The sequence below is a fragment of the Eucyclogobius newberryi genome, unplaced genomic scaffold (assembly GCF_026437365.1).
Source record: "Eucyclogobius newberryi isolate DKJ021-1_F unplaced genomic scaffold, fEucNew1.0.hap1 SCAF_33, whole genome shotgun sequence".
NCBI lineage: Eukaryota > Metazoa > Chordata > Actinopteri > Gobiiformes > Gobiidae > Eucyclogobius > Eucyclogobius newberryi.
The window spans coordinates 1,091,208-1,105,054 of NW_027315979.1; the positions used below are offsets into that span (position 1 = coordinate 1,091,208).

Sequence of the window (13,847 nt, forward strand, 5' to 3'; positions counted from 1 at the left end):
TCGAGTCTTTCTCTGTCATGTTTGTCCTGTAACTGAAGGAACTCTCTAAACACACACATATCAACCACACATGTGTAGCCATGCAAACGTGCTGCTATGGGAACGAGGCTGCAGGTGTGCAGTAGCACGCAGGGAATGATTGACATGTGGGAGAACTCCTCGGCTGTTCACGCCACCAGGAAATGACTCAGATTTGGCGCCAAAAAATCCTCCATAATTCCTTTAATATTATGAAGACTGTAAAACATGACAAAAAAGTAAAAAATAAAAAACAGGGATCTGTAAATTGAGTAGTTTGATTTTATTCAGTTCAACAGATCTTCTCTTTCTAAAACAGAAACTAGTCATCGATTTACTGACCTTCAACAACAAAATTAAATCGTAATTATTTAGCCAATAATCGCAGTGGATTTACATATCGTTACATTCAATAGTCATGACTGAGGCGTTCATGATTGAAACAGATGTGATTATTAAGTGCATTTGAGGTCATCGCTCCTTTGGCACCTTCAGTGTTCACATAAGACATGAAAGGAATAACCCAGAAGTTAATAGAACCTGATCAGTGTTTCTCGTTACAGAACGAGTCATGCATTTATTGAACGTAGAGCTGGGCAGAAAGTAGAAAGTATTATGAAAGATAAATCTGTTATATTTGTAGCAGGGGTGGGCAAACTACGGCCCGCGGGCCACATACGGCTCATTTGTCTTTATAATCCGGCCCACCAAACATGCCAAGAAATATTAAAGAAAGAAAAAAAAAAGTTTTGAATCAAATAGAGCTTTAGTCCCGGGTCAAATAGAGCTTTAGCCCTGGGTCAAATAGAGCTTTAGCCCTGGGTCAAATAGAGCTTTAGCCCTGGGTCAAATAGAGCTTTAGCCCTGGGTCAAATAGAGCTTTAGCCCTGGGTCAAATAGAGCTTTAGCCCTGGGTCAAATAGAGCTTCAGTCCTGGGTCAAATAGAGCTTTAGCCCTGGGTCAAATCGCTGGTTCAACCCAGTCACTAAACACAGGTTTTATCTGGAAGAGAAATCAATATGAATCATTTAAAGCTGCACTATGTAACTTTGCTGCTGAGGATTCCCTCTAAGGAGAAACAACATCGATCTCCATGGAAACAGTCAGAAGACAGCACCGCCGTCGCCCCCTGCCGTCTGCCCGCCGTCGCCCCCCGCCGTCGTCCCCCGCCGTCGTCCTGCCCGCCGTCGCCCCCCGCCGTCGCCCCCTGCCGTCGCCCCCTGCCGTCTGCCCGCCGTCGCCCTGCCCGCCGTCGCCCCCCGCCGTCGTCCTGCCCGCCGTCGCCCCCCGCCGTCGTCCTGCCCGCCGTCGCCCCCCCCGCCGTCGTCCTGCCCGCCGTCGCCCCCCGCCGTCGCCCTGCCCGCCGTCGCCCCCCGCCGTCGCCCTGCCCGCCGTCGCCCCCCGCCGTCGCCCTGCCCGCCGTCGCCCCCCGCCGTCGCCCTGCCCGCCGTCGCCCCCCGCCGTCGCCCCCTGAACAGCTTTTAATCTTTACATTCATTTTCTCCAGGTGATTCACTTGGCGTCAGCAGAAAGGTCACATCGTGCACTTTTAATGTATGTACGGTTTACATAAGACTTCAAACACACATTAAACATAAAAAACACTGATCGAGTTTGGATTAAAGGCAGTGCCACGCTTAGGTTAAGATATGATGACAATTCACCAATATAATATATGTAAATTTAACATAATACAACTGATTTACAGAAGATAAATAAACAATAAAAATCTCTAAAGCTGAATCGTGTTTCTCAAGTCATTATCTCTCACAGAGCCGGTCAAAACACATGGAACTGACCCAGAGAGAGACAAGGGTCAAAACACATGGAACTGACCCAGAGAGAGACAAGGGTCAAAACACATGGAACTGACCCAGAGAGAGAGAGACAAGGGTCAGAAACTGAGATCATGGCCCTGGCTATAAATATATAACTATTTAACTGCATTTATCCATTTGTTTTCATACTAAATTCATCTTAAAACACAAAAGACGACTTCCCGAGCTTTAGTTCTAGTTCAAGTTGCCTTACTTTACATGTCATGATGGTGTTTGCTGCCATCTTGTGGTTGTGTGAGAACATTACATTTGTGCCAAAGATTGCACCATGTTGTTTTAACCAGGGGAATACTGTCATCTCCATGTTATATTATTATTATCATCATCAGTGTCAGTCCCCACTGTTGCCAATAGAGGGCGCCTGACACAATCCCAGCAATGCAAGTGAAAATATAGCAAAATACCATGTTTTTTTTTTTTAACTCTTTGGGGCTGAAAGATGAAGGACTTTTACTACTTCAGTTCCTCAAATGTTAACGCCCCAAGACGTGTTTCAAACGTTCAATGTTCATGATTTTAACTAAAACAAATGTCCTAAATTAGAATCCCTGATTGAAACACAGGAGCCTTTAGTTGTGGTCATCATCCATGTGAGGAGAAGGGATACTGCGGATGCCACCAGTCCATGAGGCGCACACTGTGGACAGGATCCAGGACCACCTGCGTGCCCCCCTGCTCCGCCCTCTTCCTGCCCCGGGGCAGAGGAGAGTCCTGGAACACCAGACGCACTCTGTGGTGGCGCATGTCTGTGCTCACGTTTAGAGTGAACTAAGAACAGGAGAAAAGAGAGACATTATGTATTCATCTCCCTCATGAGCGCTCAAAACGCCTGCCCCCACCTCCTGATGTCATCCGGTGGTAATCCAGGAAGAGCGTAAGTGCGACTGACCAGAGCGAGCGTAAGTGCGACTGACCAGAGCGAGCGTAAGTGCGACTGACCAGAGCGAGCGTAAGTGCCACTGACCAGAGCGAGCGTAAGTGCCACTGACCAGAGCGAGCGTAAGTGCCACTGACCAGAGCGAGCGTAAGTGCGACTGACCAGAGCGAGCGTAAGTGCGACTGACCAGAGCGAGCGTAAGTGCGACTGACCAGAGCGAGCGTAAGTGCGACTGACCAGAGCGAGCGTAAGTGCGACTGACCAGAGCGAGCGTAAGTGCCACTGACCAGAGCGAGCGTAAGTGCCACTGACCAGAGCGAGCGTAAGTGCCACTGACCAGAGCGAGCGTAAGTGCGACTGACCAGAGCGAGCGTAAGTGCCACTGACCAGAGCGAGCGTAAGTGCGACTGACCAGAGCGAGCGTAAGTGCGACTGACCAGAGCGAGCGTAAGTGCGACTGACCAGAGCGAGCGTAAGTGCCACTGACCAGAGCGAGCGTAAGTGCCACTGACCAGAGCGAGCGTAAGTGCGACTGACCAGAGCGAGCGTAAGTGCGACTGACCAGAGCGAGCGTAAGTGCGACTGACCAGAGCGAGCGTAAGTGCGACTGACCAGAGCGAGCGTAAGTGCCACTGACCAGAGCGAGCGTAAGTGCGACTGACCAGAGCGAGCGTAAGTGCGACTGACCAGAGCGAGCGTAAGTGCGACTGACCAGAGCGAGCGTAAGTGCCACTGACCAGAGCGAGCGTAAGTGCGACTGACCAGAGCGAGCGTAAGTGCCACTGACCAGAGCGAGCGTAAGTGCCACTGACCAGAGCGAGCGTAAGTAGCGAGCGTGGGTGCGACTGACCAGAGCGAGCGTAAGTGCGACTGACCAGAGCGTGCGTAAGTGCGACTGACCAGAGCGAGCGTAAGTGCGACTGACCAGAGCGAGCGTAAGTGCCACTGACCAGAGCGAGCGTAAGTGCCACTGACCAGAGCGAGCGTAAGTAGCGAGCGTGGGTGCGACTGACCAGAGCGAGCGTGGGTGCGACTGACCAGAGCGAGCGTAAGTGCCACTGACCAGAGCGAGCGTAAGTGCCACTGACCAGAGCGAGCGTAAGTGCCACTGACCAGAGCGAGCGTAAGTAGCGAGCGTGGGTGCGACTGACCAGAGCGAGCGTGGGTGCGACTGACCAGAGCGAGCGTAAGTGCCACTGACCAGAGCGAGCGTAAGTAGCGAGCGTGGGTGCGACTGACCAGAGCGAGCGTAAGTGCGACTGACCAGAGCGAGCGTAAGTGCGACTGACCAGAGCGAGCGTGAGTGCGACTGACCAGAGCGAGCGTCATGCCCATCACGACTGGAGTGAAGATGAAGTTGAGCGTCGTGACCTGGAGCATGGAGCAGTCGGAGTCCGGGTTCTTGTGGACGTCTTCGTACTGTCGGGGGCGACTCAGGACTTTAGCACGTCCGTTCTTATAAAATTCCTGTTTGAAAAAGGCAAAAGTAACAAAGGGCCTCATGATGCGAGTGTCATTAGTCTTCATCAGTCACAGTTTAAATAGTGACGACGTTTCACCTGCTTCAACAGTTTGAAGTTGAATTCCCAAAGCGGCTCAGGACGAGCGCCAGACAACTTCTGGACCCAGAAGAGTAAACACTGGAAAAAGAGAACTTGATGAACAAACAAATCCACAAAGAGGGTCAAGAGGGTCAAGAGGTCATTGATCTGTCTGGTCATGTTTGACACCTTTTCAAAGGGTGTTTTCAGCTCTGTGGGGGGTGAGGGGGGGAGGGGGTGAGGGTTAGGGGGGGAGGGGGGAGGCGGGGAGGGGTGAGGGTTAGGGGGGGAGGGGGGAGGGTTAGGGGGGTGAGGGGTGAGGGTTAGGGGGGGAGGGGGGAGGCGGGGAGGGGTGAGGGTTAGGGGGGGAGGGGTGAGGGTTAGGGGGGAGGGGTGAGGGTTAGGGGGGGAGGGGTGAGGGTTAGGGGGGAGGGTTAGGGGGGAGGGGTGAGGGTTAGGGGGGAGGGTTAGGGGGGGAGGGGGTGAGGGTACCAATGGCACAGACGGAGGCAGACGTCTGACTCATATCAAGTTGATCCAATGTTCAACATTCAGACTTACCTTGGAGTTGAGTAGAGTTGTGGGTGTGGCCTCGGGCAGGGGTGGGACTTGTGAAACACGCTCCGTGAAAGGCTCGTACAAGTGAAAGAGCGAGCGAATCACACGCGCCCGTAAACATCTCATCTTCTCCACAGAGTCGGGCTGAAGACGCAGCGGCAGATCTGCATCCAGCCTGTAGTGTCTGCCACAGAGAGAACAAGCCACGCCCCAAAGGTGAGCAAGACCACGCCCCAAAGGTGAGCAAGACCACGCCCCAAAGGTGAGCAAGACCGCGCCCCAAACGTGAGCAACACCACGCCCCAAAGGTGAGCAAGACCACGCCCCAAAGGTGAGCAAGACCACGTCCCCAAAGGTGAGCAAGACCACGCCCCAAACGTGAGCAACACCACGCCCCAAAGGTGAGCAAGACCACGCCCCAAAGGTGAGCAAGACCACGTCCCCAAACATGAGCAAGACCACGCCCCAAAGGTGAGCAAGACCACGCCCCCAAAGATGAGCAAGACCACGCCCCAAACATGAGCAAGACCACGCCCCAAAGGTGAGCAAGACCACGCCCCCAAACATGAGCAAGACCACGCCCCAAACATGAGCAAGACCACGCCCCAAACATGGATTTAAAGCAGAGAAATGAAGTACTTTTTGTGTGAATAACTTCTGCATGTGAAATATGGTTCTGTCACGTTTGGAGCAGGCAGAAGGAGAGAGTACCTTTTGTAGAGCCGGCTCCAGAATGCAGCAGTGCACGTGACAATCCAGGCGTTTCTACAGAGCAGAGAGAACGTGCAAACATCTTCAGGGCGGATGTAAGAGGACAGGACCAGCCAAATGTCCACCGGGTACTCGTGTCCATCACTGTCCTCACTGTTCTCTGGACACAACACAGGGAAAGTAGATTAGTATGTTTGCAAATCACACAATAGTGCCATGGTGCCGTCATGGTGCCGTCATGGTGCCGTCATGGTGCCGTCATTGTGCCGTCATTGTGCTGTGCTGTCATTGTGCTGTGCTGTCATGGTGCCGTCATTGTGCCGTCATTGTGCCGTCATTGTGCCGTCATTGTGCCGTCATTGTGCCGTCATGGTGCCGTCATGGTGCCGTCATGGTGCCGTCATTGTGCCGTCATTGTGCCGTCATTGTGCCGTCATGGTGCTGTCATTGTGCTGTGCTGTCATGGTGCTGTCATGGTGCTGTCATGGCGCTGTCATTGTGCCGTCATGGTGCTGTGCTGTCATTGTGCTGTGCTGTCATGGTGCCGTCATGGTGCTGTGCTGTCATTGTGCTGTGCCGTCATGGTGCCGTCATTGTGCCGTCATTGTGCCGTCATTGTGCCGTCATGGTGCCGTCATTGTGCTGTGCTGTCATGGTGCTGTCATGGTGCTGTCATGGTGCTGTCATTGTGCCGTCATTGTGCCGTCATTGTGCCGTCATTGTGCCGTCATGGTGCTGTCATTGTGCTGTGCTGTCATTGTGCTGTCATGGTGCTGTCATGGTGCTGTCATGGTGCTGTCATTGTGCTGTCATTGTGCTGTGCTGTCATGGTGCTGCCATGGTGCTGTCATTGTGCTGTCATTGTGCTGTCATTGTGCTGTCATTGTGCTGTCATTGTGCTGTCATTGTGCTGTGCTGTCATTGTGCTGTGCTGTCATTGTGCTGTCATGGTGCTGTGCTGTCATTGTGCTGTGCTGTCATTGTGCTGTCATGGTGCTGTGCTGTCATTGTGCTGTCATTGTGCTGTCATGGTGCTGTGCTGTGCTGTCATTGTGCTGTCATTGTGCTGTGCTGTCATTGTGCTGTCATTGTGCTGTCATTGTGCTGTCATTGTGCTGTCATTGTGCTGTCATTGTGCTGTCATTGTGCTGTCATTGTGCTGTCATGGTGCTGTCATGGTGCTGTCATGGTGCTGTGCTGTCATTGTGCTGTGCTGTCATTGTGCTGTCATGGTGCTGTCATTGTGCTGTCATTGTGCTGTGCTGTCATTGTGCTGTCATGGTGCTGTGCTGTCATTGTGCTGTCATGGTGCTGTGCTGTCATTGTGCTGTGCTGTCATTGTGCTGTCGTGGTGCTGTCATGGTGCTGTGCTGTCATTGTGCTGTGCTGTCATTGTGCTGTCATGGTGCTGTGCTGTCATGGTGCTGTGCTGTCATTGTGCTGTCGTGGTGCTGTCATGGTGCTGTCATTGTGCTGTGCTGTCATTGTGCTGTCATGGTGCTGTGCTGTCATTGTGCTGTCATGGTGCTGTCATTGTGCTGTCATTGTGCTGTCATTGTGCTGTGCTGTCATGGTGCTGTGCTGTCATTGTGCTGTCATTGTGCTGTCATTGTGCTGTGCTGTCATTGTGCTGTGCTGTCATTGTGCTGTGCTGTCATTGTGCTGTGCTGTCATTGTGCTGTGCTGTCATTGTGCTGTCATTGTGCTGTCATGGTGCTGTCATTGTGCTGTCATGGTGCTGTCATTGTGCTGTCATTGTGCTGTCATTGTGCTGTCATGGTGCTGTCATTGTGCTGTCATTGTGCTGTCATTGTGCTGTCATGGTGCTGTGCTGTCATTGTGCTGTCATTGTGCTGTCATGGTGCTGTCATTGTGCTGTCATGGTGCTGTCATGGTGCTGTCATTGTGCTGTCATTGTGCTGTCATGGTGCTGTCATTGTGCTGTCATTGTGCTGTCATTGTGCTGTCATGGTGCTGTGCTGTCATTGTGCTGTCATTGTGCTGTCATGGTGCTGTCATTGTGCTGTCATTGTGCTGTCATTGTGCTGTCATGGTGCTGTCATTGTGCTGTCATGGTGCTGTGCTGTCATTGTGCTGTCATTGTGCTGTCATGGTGCTGTCATTGTGCTGTCATTGTGCTGTCATGGTGCTGTCATGGTGCTGTGCTGTCATTGTGCTGTCATTGTGCTGTCATTGTGCTGTCATTGTGCTGTCATTGTGCTGTCATTGTGCTGTCATTGTGCTGTCATGGTGCTGTCATTGTGCTGTCATGGTGCTGTGCTGTCATTGTGCTGTCATTGTGCTGTCATTGTGCTGTCATTGTGCTGTCATTGTGCTGTCATTGTGCTGTCATGGTGCTGTCATGGTGCTGTGCTGTCATTGTGCTGTCATTGTGCTGTCATGGTGCTGTCATGGTGCTGTGCTGTCATTGTGCTGTCATTGTGCTGTCATTGTGCTGTCATGGTGCTGTCATGGTGCTGTCATGGTGCTGTGCTGTCATTGTGCTGTCATTGTGCTGTCATGGTGCTGTCATGGTGCTGTCATTGTGCTGTCATTGTGCTGTCATTGTGCTGTCATGGTGCTGTCATTGTGCTGTCATTGTGCTGTCATTGTGCTGTCATTGTGCTGTCATTGTGCTGTCATGGTGCTGTCATGGTGCTGTCATGGTGCTGTGCTGTCATTGTGCTGTCATTGTGCTGTCATTGTGCTGTCATGGTGCTGTCATGGTGCTGTCATGGTGCTGTGCTGTCATGGTGCTGTCATTGTGCTGTCATTGTGCTGTCATTGTGAACTGTACCTTTCCTCCTCTTGTTCTTCTTCTTGTGAGCTGCTTTAGACTGAGTGTCCTCCTCTGGCTCTGCCTCCTCGCTGCTTTCCAGAGCACCCACATGAGCACCCACATGAGCACCCACATGAGCACCCACATGAGCACCCACATGAGCACCCACATGAGCACCCACATGAGCACCCACATGAGCACCCACATGAGCACCCACAGCAGATGTGAGCACCTCGTCCACTGCACCCTGAGACGCCTCCAGGCCGCACAGGGACTTCACTGAAACAAAACCCACAATGACTCTTCAGTTACACTTAGTTACTGCTACAGTTACAGTCTGTTACAGACACTGTTACAGACACTGTTACAGTCACTGTTACAGACACTGTTAGTTACTGCTACAGTCACTGTTACAGACACTGTTACAGACACTGTTACAGACACTGTTACAGTCACTGTTACAGACACTGTTACAGACACTGTTAGTCACTGTTACAGACACTGTTAGTTACTGCTACAGTCACTGTTACAGACACTGTTACAGACACTGTTACAGTCACTGTTACAGTCACTGTTACAGACACTGTTAGTCACTGTTACAGACACTGTTAGTCACTGTTACAGTCACTGTTACAGACACTGTTACAGTCACTGTTACAGACACTGTTACAGTCACTGTTACAGACACTGTTAGTCACTGTTACAGTCACTGTTACAGACACTGTTACAGTCACTGTTACAGTCACTGTTACAGACACTGTTAGTCACTGTTACAGACACTGTTAGTCACTGTTACAGTCACTGTTACAGTCACTGTTACAGACACTGTTACAGTCACTGTTACAGACACTGTTACAGACACTGTTAGTCACTGTTACAGTCACTGTTACAGTCACTGTTACAGTCACTGTTACAGTCACTGTTACAGACACTGTTACAGTCACTGTTACAGTCACTGTTACAGACACTGTTACAGTCACTGTTAGTCACTGTTACAGACACTGTTACAGACACTGTTACAGTCACTGTTACAGTCACTGTTACAGTCACTGTTACAGACACTGTTACAGACACTGTTAGTCACTGTTAGTCACTGTTACAGTCACTGTTACAGACACTGTTAGTCACTGTTACAGTCACTGTTACAGTCACTGTTACAGTCACTGTTACAGTCACTGTTACAGACACTGTTACAGTCACTGTTACAGTCACTGTTACAGACACTGTTACAGACACTGTTACAGACACTGTTAGTCACTGTTACAGTCACTGTTACAGTCACTGTTACAGACACTGTTACAGTCACTGTTAGTCACTGTTAGTCACTGTTACAGTCACTGTTACAGTCACTGTTACAGACACTGTTACAGTCACTGTTACAGACACTGTTACAGACACTGTTAGTCACTGTTACAGTCACTGTTACAGTCACTGTTACAGACACTGTTACAGTCACTGTTACAGTCACTGTTACAGTCACTGTTACAGTCACTGTTACAGTCACTGTTACAGTCACTGTTACAGTCACTGTTACAGACACTGTTAGTCACTGTTACAGACACTGTTAGTCACTGTTACAGTCACTGTTACAGTCACTGTTACAGACACTGTTACAGTCACTGTTAGTCTGTTAGTCACTGTTACAGTCTGTTAGTCACTGTTACAGTCTGTTACTGCTACAGTCTGTTACTGTTACAGTCTGTTACTGCTACTGTCTGTTACAGTCACTGTTACAGTCAGTTACAGTCTGCTACAGTCTGTTACTGTTACTGTCTGTTACAGTCACTGTTACAGTCTGCTACAGTTACAGTCTGTTACTGTTAGTCTGTTACTGTCTGTTACAGTGTCTGTTACAGTCTGTTACAGTATTTATTAGCTCCTGTAAGTGTCACTAACATTCATTGGAATGTGTCCGTTTGCCTTGTAAAATGCAGGTTAAAGTAAAAGAGTTGAAAAACATAAACCTTTACTTTTTTTAAATAAAGATTTCTGTCCCGTAGGCTTTATTAGACAGTAACGACAGAGTCGAATGGGGGATGAGAGCAAAGGACATTCAGTAATCAGAGTCAGGATTGGAACTCGCGCCTTAACCACTGGCAGCACAATCATACAAACACTCATACAATCTGCAATAAAAAGACATTAAAAACTGATCTTTTTGTGACTTTTTGAATCGAATGATAATTCATTGTAATAGAATAAACTAGAATAGACTAAATAATCCACTACAACTAAACCATGTGTCCATGTGGCAGTTTGGACCTCCACCTGTTGGACCAGGTGAAGGAAAGAAATACTGGTACTTTCATGCCAAAACCATATCAACCATTTCAAATATAAATATAAATATAATATATATATATAATTATTTGCCTTCTTTTTCCACCGCATTGACCACAGCCTTTTTCACTCGTCCAGACTTCACCACGGCCGGATCTGCATCAGCGAAATCTGCAACTGACACTGAGACACACAAAACCATCAAATATGACTTCAATTCACCATTTCATCTGAGTACACAGAGTATTACACAGAGTATTACACAGAGTACACAGAGTATTACACAGAGTATTACACAGAGTATTACACAGAGTATTACACAGAGTATTACACAGAGTACACAGAGTATTACACCGAGTACACAGAGTATTACACCGAGTACACAGAGTATTACAGAGTACACAGAGTATTACACAGAGTACACAGAGTATTACACAGAGTACACAGAGTATTACACAGAGTACACAGAGTATTACACAGAGTACACAGAGTATTAACCGGCTTTACACGCGTGACGCAGAGTGACCTTTACACGCGTGACGCAGAGTGACCTTTACACGCGTGACGCAGAGTGACCTTTACACGCGTGACGCAGAGTGACCTTTACACGCGTGACGCAGAGTGACCTTTACACGCGTGACGCAGAGTGACCTTTACACGCGTGACGCAGAGTGACCTTTACACGCGTGACGCAGTGTGGCCTTTACACGCGTGACGCAGAGTGACCTTTACACGCGTGACGCAGAGTGACCTTTACACGCGTGACGCAGAGTGACCTTTACACGCGTGACGCAGAGTGGCCTTTACACGCGTGACGCAGTGTGGCCTTTACACGCGTGACGCAGAGTGACCTTTACACGCGTGACGCAGAGTGACCTTTACACGCGTGACGCAGAGTGACCTTTACACGCGTGACGCAGAGTGACCTTTACACGCGTGACGCAGAGTGGCCTTTACACGCGTGACGCAGAGTGGCCTTTACACGCGTGACGCAGAGTGGCCTTTACACGCGTGACGCAGTGTGGCCTTTACACGCGTGACGCAGAGTGACCTTTACACGCGTGACGCAGAGTGACCTTTACACGCGTGACGCAGAGTGACCTTTACACGCGTGACGCAGAGTGACCTTTACACGCGTGACGCAGTGACCTTTACACGCGTGACGCAGAGTGACCTTTACACGCGTGACGCAGAGTGACCTTTACACGCGTGACGCAGAGTGACCTTTACACGCGTGATGCAGAGTGACCTTTACACGCGTGATGCAGAGTGACCTTTACACGCGTGATGCAGAGTGACCTTTACACGCGTGATGCAGAGTGACCTTTACACGCGTGATGCAGAGTGACCTTTAGACGCGTGATGCAGAGTGACCTTTACACGCGTGATGCAGAGTGACCTTTACACGCGTGATGCAGAGTGACCTTTACACGCGTGATGCAGAGTGACCTTTACACGCGTGATGCAGTGACCTTTACACGCGTGATGCAGTGACCTTTACACACGTGATGCAGAGTGACCTTAAGACGCGTGATGCAGAGTGACCTTAAGACGCGTGATGCAGAGTGACCTTTACACGCGTGATGCAGAGTGACCTTTACACGCGTGATGCAGAGTGACCTTTACACGCGTGATGCAGAGTGACCTTTACACACGTGATGCTGAGTGACCTTTACACGCGTGATGCAGAGTGACCTTTACACGCGTGATGCAGTGACCTTTACACGCGTGATGTAGAGTGACCTTTACACGCGTGATGCAGAGTGACCTTTACACGCGTGATGCAGAGTGACCTTTACACGCGTGATGCAGTGACCTTTACACGCGTGATGCAGTGACCTTTACACGCGTGATGCAGAGTGACCTTTACACGCGTGATGCAGTGACCTTTACACGCGTGATGCAGTGACCTTTACACGCGTGATGCAGAGTGACCTTTACACGCGTGATGCAGTGACCTTTACACGCGTGATGCAGTGACCTTTACACGCGTGATGCTGAGTGACCTTTACACGCGTGATGCAGAGTGACCTTTACACGCGTGATGCAGTGACCTTTACACGCGTGATGCAGTGACCTTTACACGCGTGATGCTGAGTGACCTTTACACGCGTGATGCAGTGACCTTTACACACGTGATGCAGTGACCTTTACACGCGTGATGCAGAGTGACCTTTACACGCGTGATGCAGTGATATCAATGACAGTGTTTTAAAAGGGTCATAACCATGGAGACCGTGGAGTTCCCGGATGTGTTAGCATGTTAGCTCCCATGCTAATAACAAGTCTCGTTACCTGATTCGGAGCACACGTCTCCTGCCCTAAATTTCAGCCGTTTTCGGTGTCCTTTCTTGGGCATGTCGATGCGGGGATGAGTCTGCGGTGACTCAGCGGCGCTGCAGGTTCTGCCATGTCTGTGTGACACGCAAAACAAGAGAGAAATAAGGAGAAATAATAGAGAATTTAAAAAGTGTTCCACCAGGATCTTCGGCCATCATGGACTGACGCAACGGCGGAAGTATCGCGAGAGTTGTAGTTTTTCTTGACGTTCTTATTCTTTAAATATTGATATTAATGATAATGTTTGTGAAAGAAAATATCAAATATCACAATAATCAAAGAGGTCGTGTGTTTTACAAGCTTGTTTCACACTGATTCCGACAGTAGTTTGTGGAAGTTTGGATAATGATTTGTTCACTTCATACTGTCATTTACTGTGTAAATATACTTCATAACTAGATGTATTTTAACTCTTCTGTCTTCTACATTAGAGGTAGAAATGTGTCTTCTACTGATAACTCACTACTAATCATGTACTTGCCTGTAACTTTTTGTTTTCATATTTTATTTTCCAATTGTCTTTATAGTTTAAAGACAAAGTAAGATTCTGTTAAATCTAACAGAATTTTTATTTAATCTTAATTTTGGGGGAGGGCTATGACATTTATGACAATTTTTATACTTTTACTTATCTGTTTTTGTTGTTGTCTGATAAATTGCACTTAGTCTCAAAAGCCAAATGGATTTAGTTTCAATCAAATTATTATTCTTTCCTTCTTTGACTAATATTTTGACAATGTTTCAAACAGAGATGTCTTTTTTTTGCCATTGAACTCTTCATATGACACTAGTCTTACTCTGCTCCATCCTACTATTGTAAACCATTCATCTGACTAATCATGACTCTGCTCTCCAGACTGACACGTGCCAGGAGACGTTTGTCAGTGTGGCAGAAACAAACAAG

At 49.1% G+C, this 13,847-nt stretch overlaps 1 protein-coding gene across 1 annotated transcript; it reads right to left on the minus strand.

Annotated features, from left to right (window-relative positions):
• Positions 1 to 2,425: 2,425 nt before the first annotated feature.
• On the minus strand, positions 2,426 to 13,104 carry tmem183a (transmembrane protein 183A). The gene is made up of 9 exons (XM_072461889.1): positions 12,899 to 13,104; positions 10,697 to 10,786; positions 8,542 to 8,602; positions 8,342 to 8,445; positions 5,545 to 5,704; positions 4,837 to 5,017; positions 4,294 to 4,374; positions 4,049 to 4,201; positions 2,426 to 2,625 (listed from the first exon to the last, which is right to left on the minus strand). The coding sequence occupies exons 1-9, from the start codon at positions 12,960 to 12,962 to the stop codon at positions 2,440 to 2,442; spliced, it is 1,080 nt and encodes a 359-aa protein (XP_072317990.1). The 5' UTR covers positions 12,963 to 13,104; the 3' UTR covers positions 2,426 to 2,439.
• Positions 13,105 to 13,847: the final 743 nt, after the last annotated feature.